Raw genomic sequence first — 11,774 nt, 5'->3', positions numbered from 1 at the left:
TTGTGGGTAGTTTAAAGTATTTATTTATGGCTTAACGTCAAAAGCAAAAAAAAAAATGTCCTGTGTTTGCAATTACATTGACTTATTGCCACATTCCATTCACTTTGAAACAAGTGAAAAGTTATGAACCGAATTCGCATGTTATTATCATTACAAACATATGTACATGGTTTTTTTTCTTCAGCTTTTGTTTTTGAGTTCTTACTGTACAAGCATAATACCACATACACCAATCTATATACCATTAAAGTTACTAATTCTTATTTACAAATATTTGGTAAAACCCTGATTAATTTCAACAGTATTTAAACCAACCTTGCAACTATTTAAACATAAAACACTTGAATATTAGAAAATACCTAATTGCAAAAACAACCTGCCTGCTTTTCTTTGATCCAAAACACTCACCGCAAAAGGTAAATCCTGTCTTTTTCCTTTTGACATAATTCCCTGCGAAATGTTTTTTTTTTAAACTTCTTTCAATACTGTATAATATCATAAAACTATGGTCCCCAAGTACACAATTGCTATACAGTTTAACAAGTACGGATAACAAGTACAAATACTAAAAGGCCGTCATAAGCCTAACTACAACATGGAGGGATACAACAGCGGAGGGGTGGGAGGAAAGGAAGGGAGGTGGAAGAGGAGGAAGTTCATCTACTACTTTGTATTGTTGTTGTTTTCATGCAGGTCTCGGTGTAGGATCCAAATGTCCTCGTGTTGTTGGCTGTTCTCGTTGACGTGGTTGTTATGTCTGGTTGGGGCCTGCCTTGTTTTGCTGCTGCTTGGTTCAGTTCTGGCCGCGTTGCGGTTAGCGGTCATAGTGGGTGTTCGTGGTGCGGCACTGCTGCTGTTGGCTCGTGGCTGCGGCCCCCTGCTGCTGGGGACGGGGAGCTGAGATTTGGGCCGCGACGCTGGTCGCCTCTCGTTGCTAGGGGCGGGGCTGCCTGGGGCGGCGCTGGGAGTAGAGTGACGGCTGCCGGTCTGTAAAGGGGTAGACAGGCAGATGGTTGGGAAACACTTGCTCATCTCGCTACTGGAGGACCACCAGACAGTTCAGTTTTGTTCTAGCGCTGCACGTGATGAGCTGAACTGAATAGGTGTGTTGGTGCTAGGCCTTTAAGCGCAGTTTGACTCACCGTCTGTGGTCGAGCGGTTGCTTCATGGTCGGTCTTCCGGCGGGGCGATTGTCCACTTGGAGAGCCAGAGAAGACAATGAAGTCCCCCTTGGACCGAGCAATCTGCAATGCAGAAAAATACAGCCGGCGGAAAACGTCAACCTCATGGTGTGTGTGTGTGAGTGAGTAAGTGAGTGAGTGAGAGAGAGTTACCTTGCTGATGTCTGGCTCTGACTTGCTGGAGCACATGGTCTGCAGCTCCCTGATCAGATCAGTCTCATCGTCAGAGCAGAGAGACAGACTCACAGGGTCCCCATCTACAACACTGCCATCACACACACACAGTACAACATCAGTACAATCCCACACACAGCACAATACAACAAACAGTACAATCCCACCACGCAGTATAACATCAGAACAATCCCACACACATACATAGAGTACAGTACAACATCAGTGCAATCCCCACACAGTACAGTACAACCCCACACAGTGCAGTACAACCCCACACAATACAATCACACAGTACAGTACAACAGTACACACTCAGATAAAACTACACACTGACCCCTGCTGGATGCTCTCAGCAATACTCTATTCTATCACGTTTCCTAGAGGCTAGAACACAGCATATCACATGATCTAAACAACATACTAGAGCCGGCGTCACATTAACACATTTTACTGCAAACCATGAATAAATGGAAACTTCCTAATAGTGTCAAATAAACGGCTCGGGTTAACGTCACTCACCTTGGAGCGTTGCCGTTGGTGATAAAGCGGACATCCGTGTTGGACAATGACCCTGCGGGCAACAGAAGGACAACATGAACACTCATTATGGCTATTCCAACAGGAATCGTAGGGGGGGGGGAAACACCGCTTCATCCTGACCTTCTCTGAGGGAACCTCCACAGGTCCAGTTGGAGGTGGGGCTCCCCTTCTTCCGTGGGCTGGTATTAGCGCGTCTCCACATGCCGCTGTCCCGCCCCTTCCTGCCACCACTTCCTTTACAGGAGCCAATGGCTGCGAGGGGGAAGGTGCCACCTTGGAACTCCAACAGGTGCCTATCAATCTCTGATGAGGGAAAGACATTAACATTAGGTAGCATTACACTATTCTCTTTATCTACGTCCCGCCCAACCTGGCAAACAAGGAGCCAACCAGTCTACCTATCATCCATCCAAAACAAAGATACAATCCTGATTCACATTTGAAAAAAGGGACAAACCCATCCAAGCAAGTCAAGCTGTACTGAGCTGGCCTGGTAACGCATCCACCGTAGTTGCTGGACCCATGCTGGAAATGACAATGTGAAAAGAACATACGCAAGTGATCCAGCGCAGTTCAGTTCTGTTCGGGTCGGCCCTATAATGTGAATTTTTGCCTGGCTACCCATCCACGTCGCTCGGACCAACTGACGTTTCCTCTTCTTCCTCCCTCCCTGGCGATTTCGCGAATGCAAACGCATTCTGACAGTTCTGATTGGCCCCAGAAACCGATGGCTTGGACCAGAGCCGGCCAACATGATGACATCAACTTTGAGGCACTGATCGGTTAGATTGGTTGGAAACAATCCAATCACTGATGAATTTGTTTTGTACAACGGCCCTCATTTTGAAGTCACACTAACAACTTCAGGGATGGCAGTTTCCGACTGAACGCTTGTAGCGATCCATAGTGCGGCGGAATGAAAATCAGGGTGAATTTTCAGGCAATAGTGAAGTGTGTACCCACCGTGACGTGGCAGTGGGCATCCCTGCAGGACGGCCTTGTTTAACAGGATGCTGAGGGCAGCCTTGACCACTGCCTGCTGGCCCGAGCTCAGGCGCAGGTTGTTAGGCGACACCCGCTGGCCGGAGGAGCGCTTTACCGTCACCCGGGAGACAATGGATTCCTCCACGCGAGGGACCACCACCATGTTCCACAGCCGGGCCAGCCACCTGGAGGAACACACGGGAAAAGAAATACAGAAACAACACACAGAATATTGCTGCTCCCCTATCTCCTTAGTTTGCTTCAGAAACACACAGTCATACATAGTCTAACTTAAATTAAGCTTGAAACACAAGTTTGCACCCCCCCCCCACACACACAAACAGGTGCATACTTGACGATGGCCTGTGTGTTGTTTGGCACCACGGGGCAGGAGAGGAATAGCTGGGGTCCTAGCAGGGCCTCGTGGGTCCCCAGGCGGGACAGACAGGCATTCAGCTGCTGCCACACACAGCTCACCCAGCACACCGTCCTCTCCAGCAGGCCCTCAGGAGCCTGACCACTGCCACCACCCTGCGTCTGGAGAGAGAGAGAGTGTCAAGGGAAAGCGCAGCTTTCCAGAACGTCACTATATTTCCAATCTTATTCGAGAAAACCAAGATGGCTGGCCCCCACTTGCGCGAGTAAGACGAATTATCTAAGGTCCGTTTTGTGTTTTGTGCCCTAGCGGATCGAGGTACGGATACAATGATTCTAGGTCTGTTCCTAAGGGAGCAGTGTGTGTTCCTGTGACTGACCTTGTGGAGCAGCTTCCTGCGGAGGTGCCTTCCCAGAAGGCCGTGCAGCGGCTCCGAGTCCCAGCGCAGCGTTACCCAGCGGAAGTGCTGTTGGAGGCGGAGCTCTGAGCCCTTGAGGCGGGACTTGGACAGCGTGCCAATCAGAAAGCCTCCCTCCTGAAAGTGGTGCGGGCCCATCTGGCCTGTTGGGAGGAGGATGATGATTTGGAGGGGAGGGGGTGGGTGTAGTTAGACACCTGTTCATTCTGTCATCTATTCTTTCCTTAATTAATCCATTCATTCTTTCACTCCCTCACAGTTCATCCGCTCACTCACACACTCGCTGGTTCACCCCCCCCCAACACACACATACACTCCCATTAATTTATTCAGTCAGCCAGTCTATATCCAGTAGGCCTCACCATGGAGTAGGTAGGCCGTGCCACGGTTCTCCAGGCCTTCACACAGGTCGCCCAGCAGCTCAGTCAGAGAGTGGGCCTTCTCTAGTCCCTCCAACACCACCACCACACACCGCCCCACCCTATTAGTACTGCTACACAGAGAGACACCACCTACTGGGACCAGGAAACCTGCAGGGAGACCACAGACAATTAGATTTTTTTATTTCATTGAACCTTTTTTTTGACAGGGAGTCACGTTGAAAACCAAGGTCTATTTTTCAAATGAGCCCTGTAAATCAAAAAAATACACACATCAAATACAGTGAGGGGGAGAGAAAAAAAAAAGAGGCAAAAATCACAAGCTGTAGATTCTATAACACACAATCCAAGCTCCCTGAACAGAACAAAAGGCAGGTATATCTATATTACTATATTATAAACTGGGCGGTTCGAGCCTTGAATGCTGATTGGCTGACAGCCGTGGTATATCAGACCGTATACCACAGGTATGACAAAACATTTATTTTTACTGCTCTAATTAAGCTGGTTGCGTCCGGCCTAAGAACAGCTCTTAGCTGCGGTATATTGGCCATATACCACACCCCATCGGGCCTTGCTGCTTAACCCCTTGAGTGTAGGGGGCAGTATTTTGATGTTTGGATGAACGGGATGGGTGCATCAAGAAGTTAAACAACACATAGAACAATCCAATAAGGGTGGAGTGTGATTTATAGGCATTTACCACAAGTTATGAAGGTGTCCAACAGCTGTTGTTTAGTCAGACTCCTGTCTACCTCCACCCTGATGATGTCACAGGCCACACCCAACACTTCCTGCTTGGTCTTGATGCAGCGGGAGATCTGATTGGCTAGGTACTCCTGACAGCTCCCCTCCAGCCCGTGGAAGATAATGTTACGGTACTGTTCCACCTGAAGAGGGATGAGTGGAAAAGAATATAACAAAGTGACACACTAAGCTGCAAGCAGTTTCAGACACACTTAGGCAGAAATGGGGGACACAGGAACTCACAGTCACTACATTCTCATGCTAAAGGTGATGTGGCCAGTAGAGGGCATACTAACATGCATAACAATACTATACCTAAAATCCAAGTGACCTATTTTGGGAATCCATATAATGATATGAATGTTCTTCTTGTCCTTTTTCTGTGTGTGTGTGTGTGTGTGTGTGTGTGTGTGTGTGTGTGTGTGTGTGTGTGTACCAGGCGGACGTAGTTCTGCAGCAGCTGAAGGGGGATAAGAGATTCCAGGGCCAGCTCATCCAGACACGACTCCGACAGACCTGTCGAGAAACGCAAAACCCACATGGAAATGAGCAATCATAACACACACCCAGACGCATAGATATATGCAGGAAGACAGACACACATATACACACACTTGAATATCCTCCTGAGAGTTTTACCTGCTCTGAGCTTCAGATACGCTGTTTCAGTGTCAAAACTGGAGGAATCTTCCCTGCGCTGTCAAAACACACGCTTCTAAGCAGGCTGAAAGTGAGCCTGCCAATAGAGCTGACAACGTCACAAAAAACGGTTTGCGCACTTCAAAGGGGCAGAAGGCTGGATTGCCAGATGGCTAGGAATAATGACTAGAATCTGCCATGTGGGGAATCGCAGGTGGCTCGTGTCAGCTAGTTGTATCTTGTTCTTGACACATTGTCTTGTTTTGACTGATGTCATGTCAATGTTAATACGACAAAACATTTGCTAGCTAACCAACAACTGTAATGATGTATTTGAGACAACAAGTGCTCATTGTGCAAATGTATTGATGGAGACGAAATATAGTCAACAGTCTAAGCCAACCCTGTCTGTTTCGCCCCATAGTTGCGCACGCGTCCGGTTTTGTTGCTAAACAACCAACCCATCCATATAAACACAGCAGAAAGAGAAAAAGCTAGCTAAAGATTCCCTGGCAATGCGTCACACACACACACACAGAGGAGAAAAGAGAAGAGAAGAAAAAAATAAAAAGAGGAGAGCTGTATTCCAAGATGATCAGGGTTGCCAGATTGGTACCTTTGAGTCTGATGGTGATGTTCTGGCTCAGTGGCTTCCTGACCAGGTCCCATGGAGACACAGGCAGCTCTTGACCTGGCAACCACACAGTGTCACCTACAACAACAAGACAACGTGACATGTTAACAGCAGCACCACACACTGCACTGAAGACACACACAATACATGCTACAATAAAAAGCACAGACATTTGCATACCAACAACAAATACAGCATTCAAGCGTAACCTAAATACGACACCCTGTAGCCATGTCTAGACAGCTTTACGTCAACGTCCCATTTACACAGTTGATAATACGTTAAAGGTTCTGTAAGCACACACATGGTGCCGCACCCACCCGCGCACACTCCCTCAGAGGTGGAAAGAAAGACAACCCCAAAAACCCATTGACGGCGCTGATCATCACACAGAAATCAGACATTTCCCTGAATATGTCAACCCCCCTCCCCTCCCCCCGGCTCTCCTTCCTCCTCTATCTTTCCATACCTCATCCATAATGCATCCCCAGTCGCCACTGTTCTCTTTCTCGCTTTCATCCCTCCCTTGACCGCGGATTCCCTTGCGCTCTCGTCCTTGAGTTTTTTTGGGGGGAAAGCAGTTGCGTCGGCATAATTCCCACTAACTGGTGTCACCTTGACGTGTTGAACAGAGGACAGACCCATTCGCCTTTCCTTTGTCTGAGCTCAGCCAGACAGACTGGATTATCTTTCCCCTGGCTCGACCAGACTTCACTAAGTCGGTTCAGACCACGTACCAAGCCAGTCATTCGTTAGTCTCTTGTGACAGACTTAACATTAGCATGTTAAAAATGTAACAGTTGATTTGGTTCTCGGTGCCGAGATTAGTCATTCATAGTAGACAGGATACACGTTAGGGAGTTTGTCCTAACAATGTGACCGGGAAATTACCTCCTTGGAGTGTGCTTGTGTGTGTGTGTGTGTGTGTTCATTCTGGGCAGGCTCTGTGTGAATGTGGTGTGGTGTGATCGGGCCAAGCTCAATTAGGCTCATGTTCCAGCCCTCTCCGGCTTGGCCCGATCACAACTTTGGACAGGACCCAGGGATGCGTGCCATCCAACAGAGCTGCAATGTGTGGTGGATGTGCGATACAGAAACAAAAGAGAGAGCGAGAGAGTGGGCGTGCCTGCTTGCGTGTGTCTGTGTGAGTGTAACCTTTGCTAAACCAGCTGCAACGCCAGGTGCCTGGAACGAGCCCCGATTTCAATAATCATCTATGAAGGAGTCAATTCATTCCAAAACCATTCATCCAACACTCACTGAAATCCAGCTTTAAAGCTGTGAATGTGAATAAAACACAACTAAACCCTACTGACAGCTACTCATAAAGGGACTCATCCTCACAAAAACCTTTGTTACGTTTTATTTTACGGCCTGCTATTCATTTGCCATTTACTCCTAAATGTCCAAGTGAAATAGTTAAGATATAATTATGTGGAAATTGAGAGATATAAAAAGGGCCGGGGATTCACCTGCAGCTAATCAAATGCTCATCCAGAGGCGGCGCTCCTAGTGGCCGGGGACTTTAATGCAGGGAAACTAACATCCATTTGACCTCATTTCTATCAGCATGTTACATGAGCAACCAGGGGGGGAAACAAATTATAGACCACCTTTACTCAACACACAGAGACGTGTACAAAGCTCTCCCTCGCCCCCCATTTGGCAAATCTGACCATAAATCTAAACTCCTGATTCCTGCTTAACCTTTTTGGGATAGGGGACAGCATTTTCACTTTTGTATGAATAGCATGCCCAGAGTGAACTGCCTCCTACTCTGTCCCAGATACTAATATATGCATATTATTAGTAGTATTGGATAGAAAACACTCTGAAGTTTCTAAAACTGTTTGAATGATGTCTGTGAGTATAACAGAACTCATATGGCAGGCAAAAACCTGAGAAAAAAATCCAAACAGGAAGTGGGAAATCTGAGGTTTGTAGTTTTTGAGCTCAGCCCCTATCGAATACACAGTTGGATATGGGTCATTTTGCGCTTCCTAAGGCTTCCACTTCCACCGTCTTTAGTACGTTGTTTCAGGCTTCCACTGTGAAGGGGGGCAAATGAGAGCTGATTGAGTCAAGTCTGGCAGCAGCCTCGATCTCAGTCACGCGCATTCACATGAGAGGTAGCTCTCGTTCCATTGCTTTTCTACAGACAATGTAATTCTCCGGTTGGAACATTATTGAACATTTATGATAAAAACATCCTAAAGATTGATTCTATACTTAGTTTGACAAGTTTCTACGACCTGTAATGTAACTTTTTGCACTTTTCATCCGACGTTCAGCTGGACCTGAACGCGCGCTTGGATTTGTTTACCAAACGCCCTAACAAATGAAGCTATTTAGACATAATGTTAATAATTTATCGAACAAATCAAACATTTATTGTGGAACTGGGATTCCTGGGAGTGAATTCTGATGAAGATCAAAGGTAAGTGAATATTTATAATGCTATTTCTGACTAACGTTGACTGCGCAACATGGCAGATATTTATTTTGGCTGGTTTGGGCTCTGAGCGCTGTACTCAGATTATGCTTTTTCCGTAAAGTTTTTTAAAATCTGACAGCGGTTGCATTAAGGAGAAGTGTATCTAAAGTTCCATGCATAGCACTTGAATTTTCATCAACATTTATGAGTATTTCTGTGAATTGATGTGGCTCTCTTCAAAATCGCAGCATGTTTTTGAACTACTGAACACAACACACCAATGTAAAATGAGATTTTTGGATATAAATATGCACTTTATCGAACTAAACATACATATATTGTGTAACATGAAGCCCTATGAGTGTCATCTGATGAAGATCATGAAAGGTTAGTGATTAATTTTATCTCTATTTGTGCTTTTTGTGACTCCTCTCTTTGGCTGGAAAAATGGCTGAGTTTTTCTGTGAGTTGGTGGTGACCTAACAATCGTTTGTGGAGCTTTCGCTGTAAAAGCACTTTTGAAATCAGCCACGGTGGCTGGATTAATGAGAATTTGTGTCTTTAAAATGGTGCCTAATACTTGTATGTTTGAGAAATTTGATTTATGAGATTCCTGAACAGACTGGTTAACAGCTTCTACCCCCCCCATGTTTAACACAGACCCCCCATGTTTACTGCTGCTACTCTCTGTTATCATCTATGCATAGTCACTTTAACTCTACTTTCATGTACATATTATCTCAATTACCGCAACTATCCAGTGGCCCCACACACCGACTCTGTACCGGTACCCCCTGGATATAGCCTTGTTACTGTCATTTTATTCTTGCTCTTTAATTATGTGTCATTTTTTCTTTTTTTTTCTTTTTCTTTTTAGCGTTCACTTCAGTTAATTTAACAAATACTTTTAACACTTGTTTTTTTTCTTCTTTAAACTGCGTTGTTGTTTAAGTAAGCATTTCACAGGAAGTCCTACACCAGTTGTATTCGGTGCATGTGACAAATACAATTTGATTTGAAAACCCATTTGTCTAAGAACCATACTTTCCATAGAGATTCCCCTGGAATGAACTCCTACTGTAATAGCGATTCATTGTTGAGAATAAGAGAGATTCATATTCAGATAAGCGATTCAGTTCAGCAGGGAGTCGTTGGTCTCCTGTTGGGTGCCATCCATTCCCTCATGCTGACTAAGGGAAATTCAAACTTGAACCCAGGGGCGGTCGGGAGGCGTTCAGAGGTAGCAGCTGTTTGGAACATGTTGCATTGTCGCACAAAATAGGCCACAACACCTCTGTAAACTTGGCTCAGGTTGGGAGATTTGGCTTAAAAAAAACAGACAAGGCCCTGCTCACCAAGAGTATGCTCTCTGTTTGGGATATCCTTTAGAGACAGCAGGCTAGGCTACACTTTGGTAAACGTACCACTAGCTAAGGCAATGTCAAGGTGTTAAAGTCATATCGGTATTTATTATAAGCTAACTAGTAAATCAATTGAACAACAACCATTACAGCTCCTTACCTATGAGGATGGAGGCCATGCTAGCGGGGGTCAGTCCCAGGTGTGTGTGTTGGTGTGTGTCATCTCTGGTGGGCTGGTTTGTGTGTTGGTGTGTGTGTGTGTTGGTGTCGCCACAGAGCAGCTGGAGGTGAGAGGTCAAGGCTTGGCCCAGGGCGTAGTTCAGCTCGGCCCAGCGCGTAGCCCGGTGAATACACACACCCCCCAGCACGCTCACACACACCCCATCCTTCAACACCTCCACTGGACACATGGGCTCTCCTGAGCCACTGGACTGGACACACACTAACACCCTGTAGGAGTCTGAGGGAGGGAGAGAGGGAGGGAGTGGTGCATAAAATAACAAAAAAGAGAGAGGGAGAGGGGAGGCAGAGAGAGATAATTCGTTTTACACTGAACAGAAATAGAAAAATGCAACATGTAAAGTGTTGGTCCCATGTTTCGTGAGCTGAAACCAAGGATCGCAGAAATGTTCCACACGCACAAATTTGTTCACATCCCTGTTAGTGAGCATTTCTCCTTTGCCATGATAATCCATCCACCTGACAGGTGTGGCATATCAAGAAGCTGATTAAATGGCATGATCATTAACACAGGTGCACCTTGTACTGGGGACAATAAAAGGCCACTGTAAAAAAGTGCAGTTGTGTCACAACACAATGCAACAGATATCTAAGTTGAGTGAGCGTGCAATTGGCATGCTGACTGCAGGAACATCCACTAGAGCTGTTGCCAGTGAATCGAATGTTAATTTCTCTCCATAAGCCGCCTCCAACGTAGTTTTAGAGAATTTGGCAGTAGTGGGCATTGTGTCAAGAAGCAATGCGGCTTGGATGGGTTGTGTTTCGGAAGACGCACAGCTCTTCTACCTTTGCCTCTCCCGAGTCCTTACAAGAGTTGCAGCGATGAGACAATTGGATACTACGAAATTGGCGAGAAAAAGGGGTTACATTTTTTTTTTTAAATTTAACTGCCAGAAACCGTCTCAGGGAATCTCATCTGAGTGCTTGTCATCCTCACCAGGGTCTTCACCTGCAGTTCGGCAGTCATAATCGACTTCAGTGAGCAAATGCTCACCTTCGATGGCCACTGGCATGCTGAAGAAGTGTGCTCTTCACGGATGAATCCTGACTTCAACTGTACTGGGCAGATGGCGTAGTGTGTGCGAGTGGTTTGCAGATGTCAGTGTTGTGGACAGTGCCCCATTGTGACAGTGGGGTTATGGTACGGGAAGGCATCATTTATGGACAATTGCATTGCATTTCATCAATGTCAATTTGAATGCACAGAGATACCCGGACGAGATCCTGAGGCCCATTGTCGTGCCACTGATCCTCCGCCATCACCTCATGTTTCAGCATGATATTGCACGGCTCCATTTCGGAAGGATCGGTACACAATTCCTGAAAATGTCCCAGCTCTTCCATGGCCTGCATACTCACCAGACATGTCACCCATTGAGCTTGTTTGGGATGCTCTGGATCGACGTGTACGACAGTGTGTTACAGTTTCCGCCAACATCCAGCAACTTCGCACAGCCATTGAAAAGGAGTGGGGTGGGACAAAATTCCACAGGCCACAAACAACAACCTGATCTACTCTAAGAGAAGGAGATGTGCCACATTGCATGAGGCAAATGGTGGTCACAACAGATACGGACTGGTTTTCTGATCAAAGCCCCTACCTTTTATTTAAGATATCTGTGACCAACAGATGCATATCTGTATTCTCAGTCAAGTAAAATCC

The 11,774-nt window shown here is 46.2% G+C and overlaps 1 protein-coding gene across 2 annotated transcripts in view; it reads right to left on the bottom strand.

The window, feature by feature from the left end:
- Positions 1 to 11,774, bottom strand: part of cttnbp2 (cortactin binding protein 2) — a 67,425-nt gene continuing 55,651 nt past the window's right edge. The window contains exons 10-22 of one of the 2 annotated variants that reach the window (XM_024424082.2): positions 10,032 to 10,331; positions 6,059 to 6,154; positions 5,240 to 5,319; positions 4,760 to 4,946; positions 4,039 to 4,206; positions 3,638 to 3,819; positions 3,235 to 3,419; positions 2,862 to 3,067; positions 2,019 to 2,201; positions 1,878 to 1,929; positions 1,335 to 1,446; positions 1,143 to 1,244; positions 1 to 987 (exon numbers count right to left, since the gene is read on the bottom strand). In XM_024424082.2, the coding sequence (XP_024279850.1) occupies positions 664 to 987; positions 1,143 to 1,244; positions 1,335 to 1,446; positions 1,878 to 1,929; positions 2,019 to 2,201; positions 2,862 to 3,067; positions 3,235 to 3,419; positions 3,638 to 3,819; positions 4,039 to 4,206; positions 4,760 to 4,946; positions 5,240 to 5,319; positions 6,059 to 6,154; positions 10,032 to 10,331 (2,177 nt within the window). In that variant the 3' untranslated portion in view covers positions 1 to 663. Of the gene's footprint in view, positions 988 to 1,142; positions 1,245 to 1,334; positions 1,447 to 1,692; positions 1,743 to 1,877; positions 1,930 to 2,018; positions 2,202 to 2,861; positions 3,068 to 3,234; positions 3,420 to 3,637; positions 3,820 to 4,038; positions 4,207 to 4,759; positions 4,947 to 5,239; positions 5,320 to 6,058; positions 6,155 to 10,031; positions 10,332 to 11,774 lie in introns of those variants that run through there. The other variant, XM_024424083.2, reaches the window with a different exon arrangement.

The sequence above is a fragment of the Oncorhynchus tshawytscha genome, linkage group LG06 (assembly GCF_018296145.1).
Source record: "Oncorhynchus tshawytscha isolate Ot180627B linkage group LG06, Otsh_v2.0, whole genome shotgun sequence".
NCBI lineage: Eukaryota > Metazoa > Chordata > Actinopteri > Salmoniformes > Salmonidae > Oncorhynchus > Oncorhynchus tshawytscha.
The sequence above is the reverse complement of the archived record's forward strand: the minus strand, read 5'-3'. Positions and strand labels throughout refer to the sequence as shown.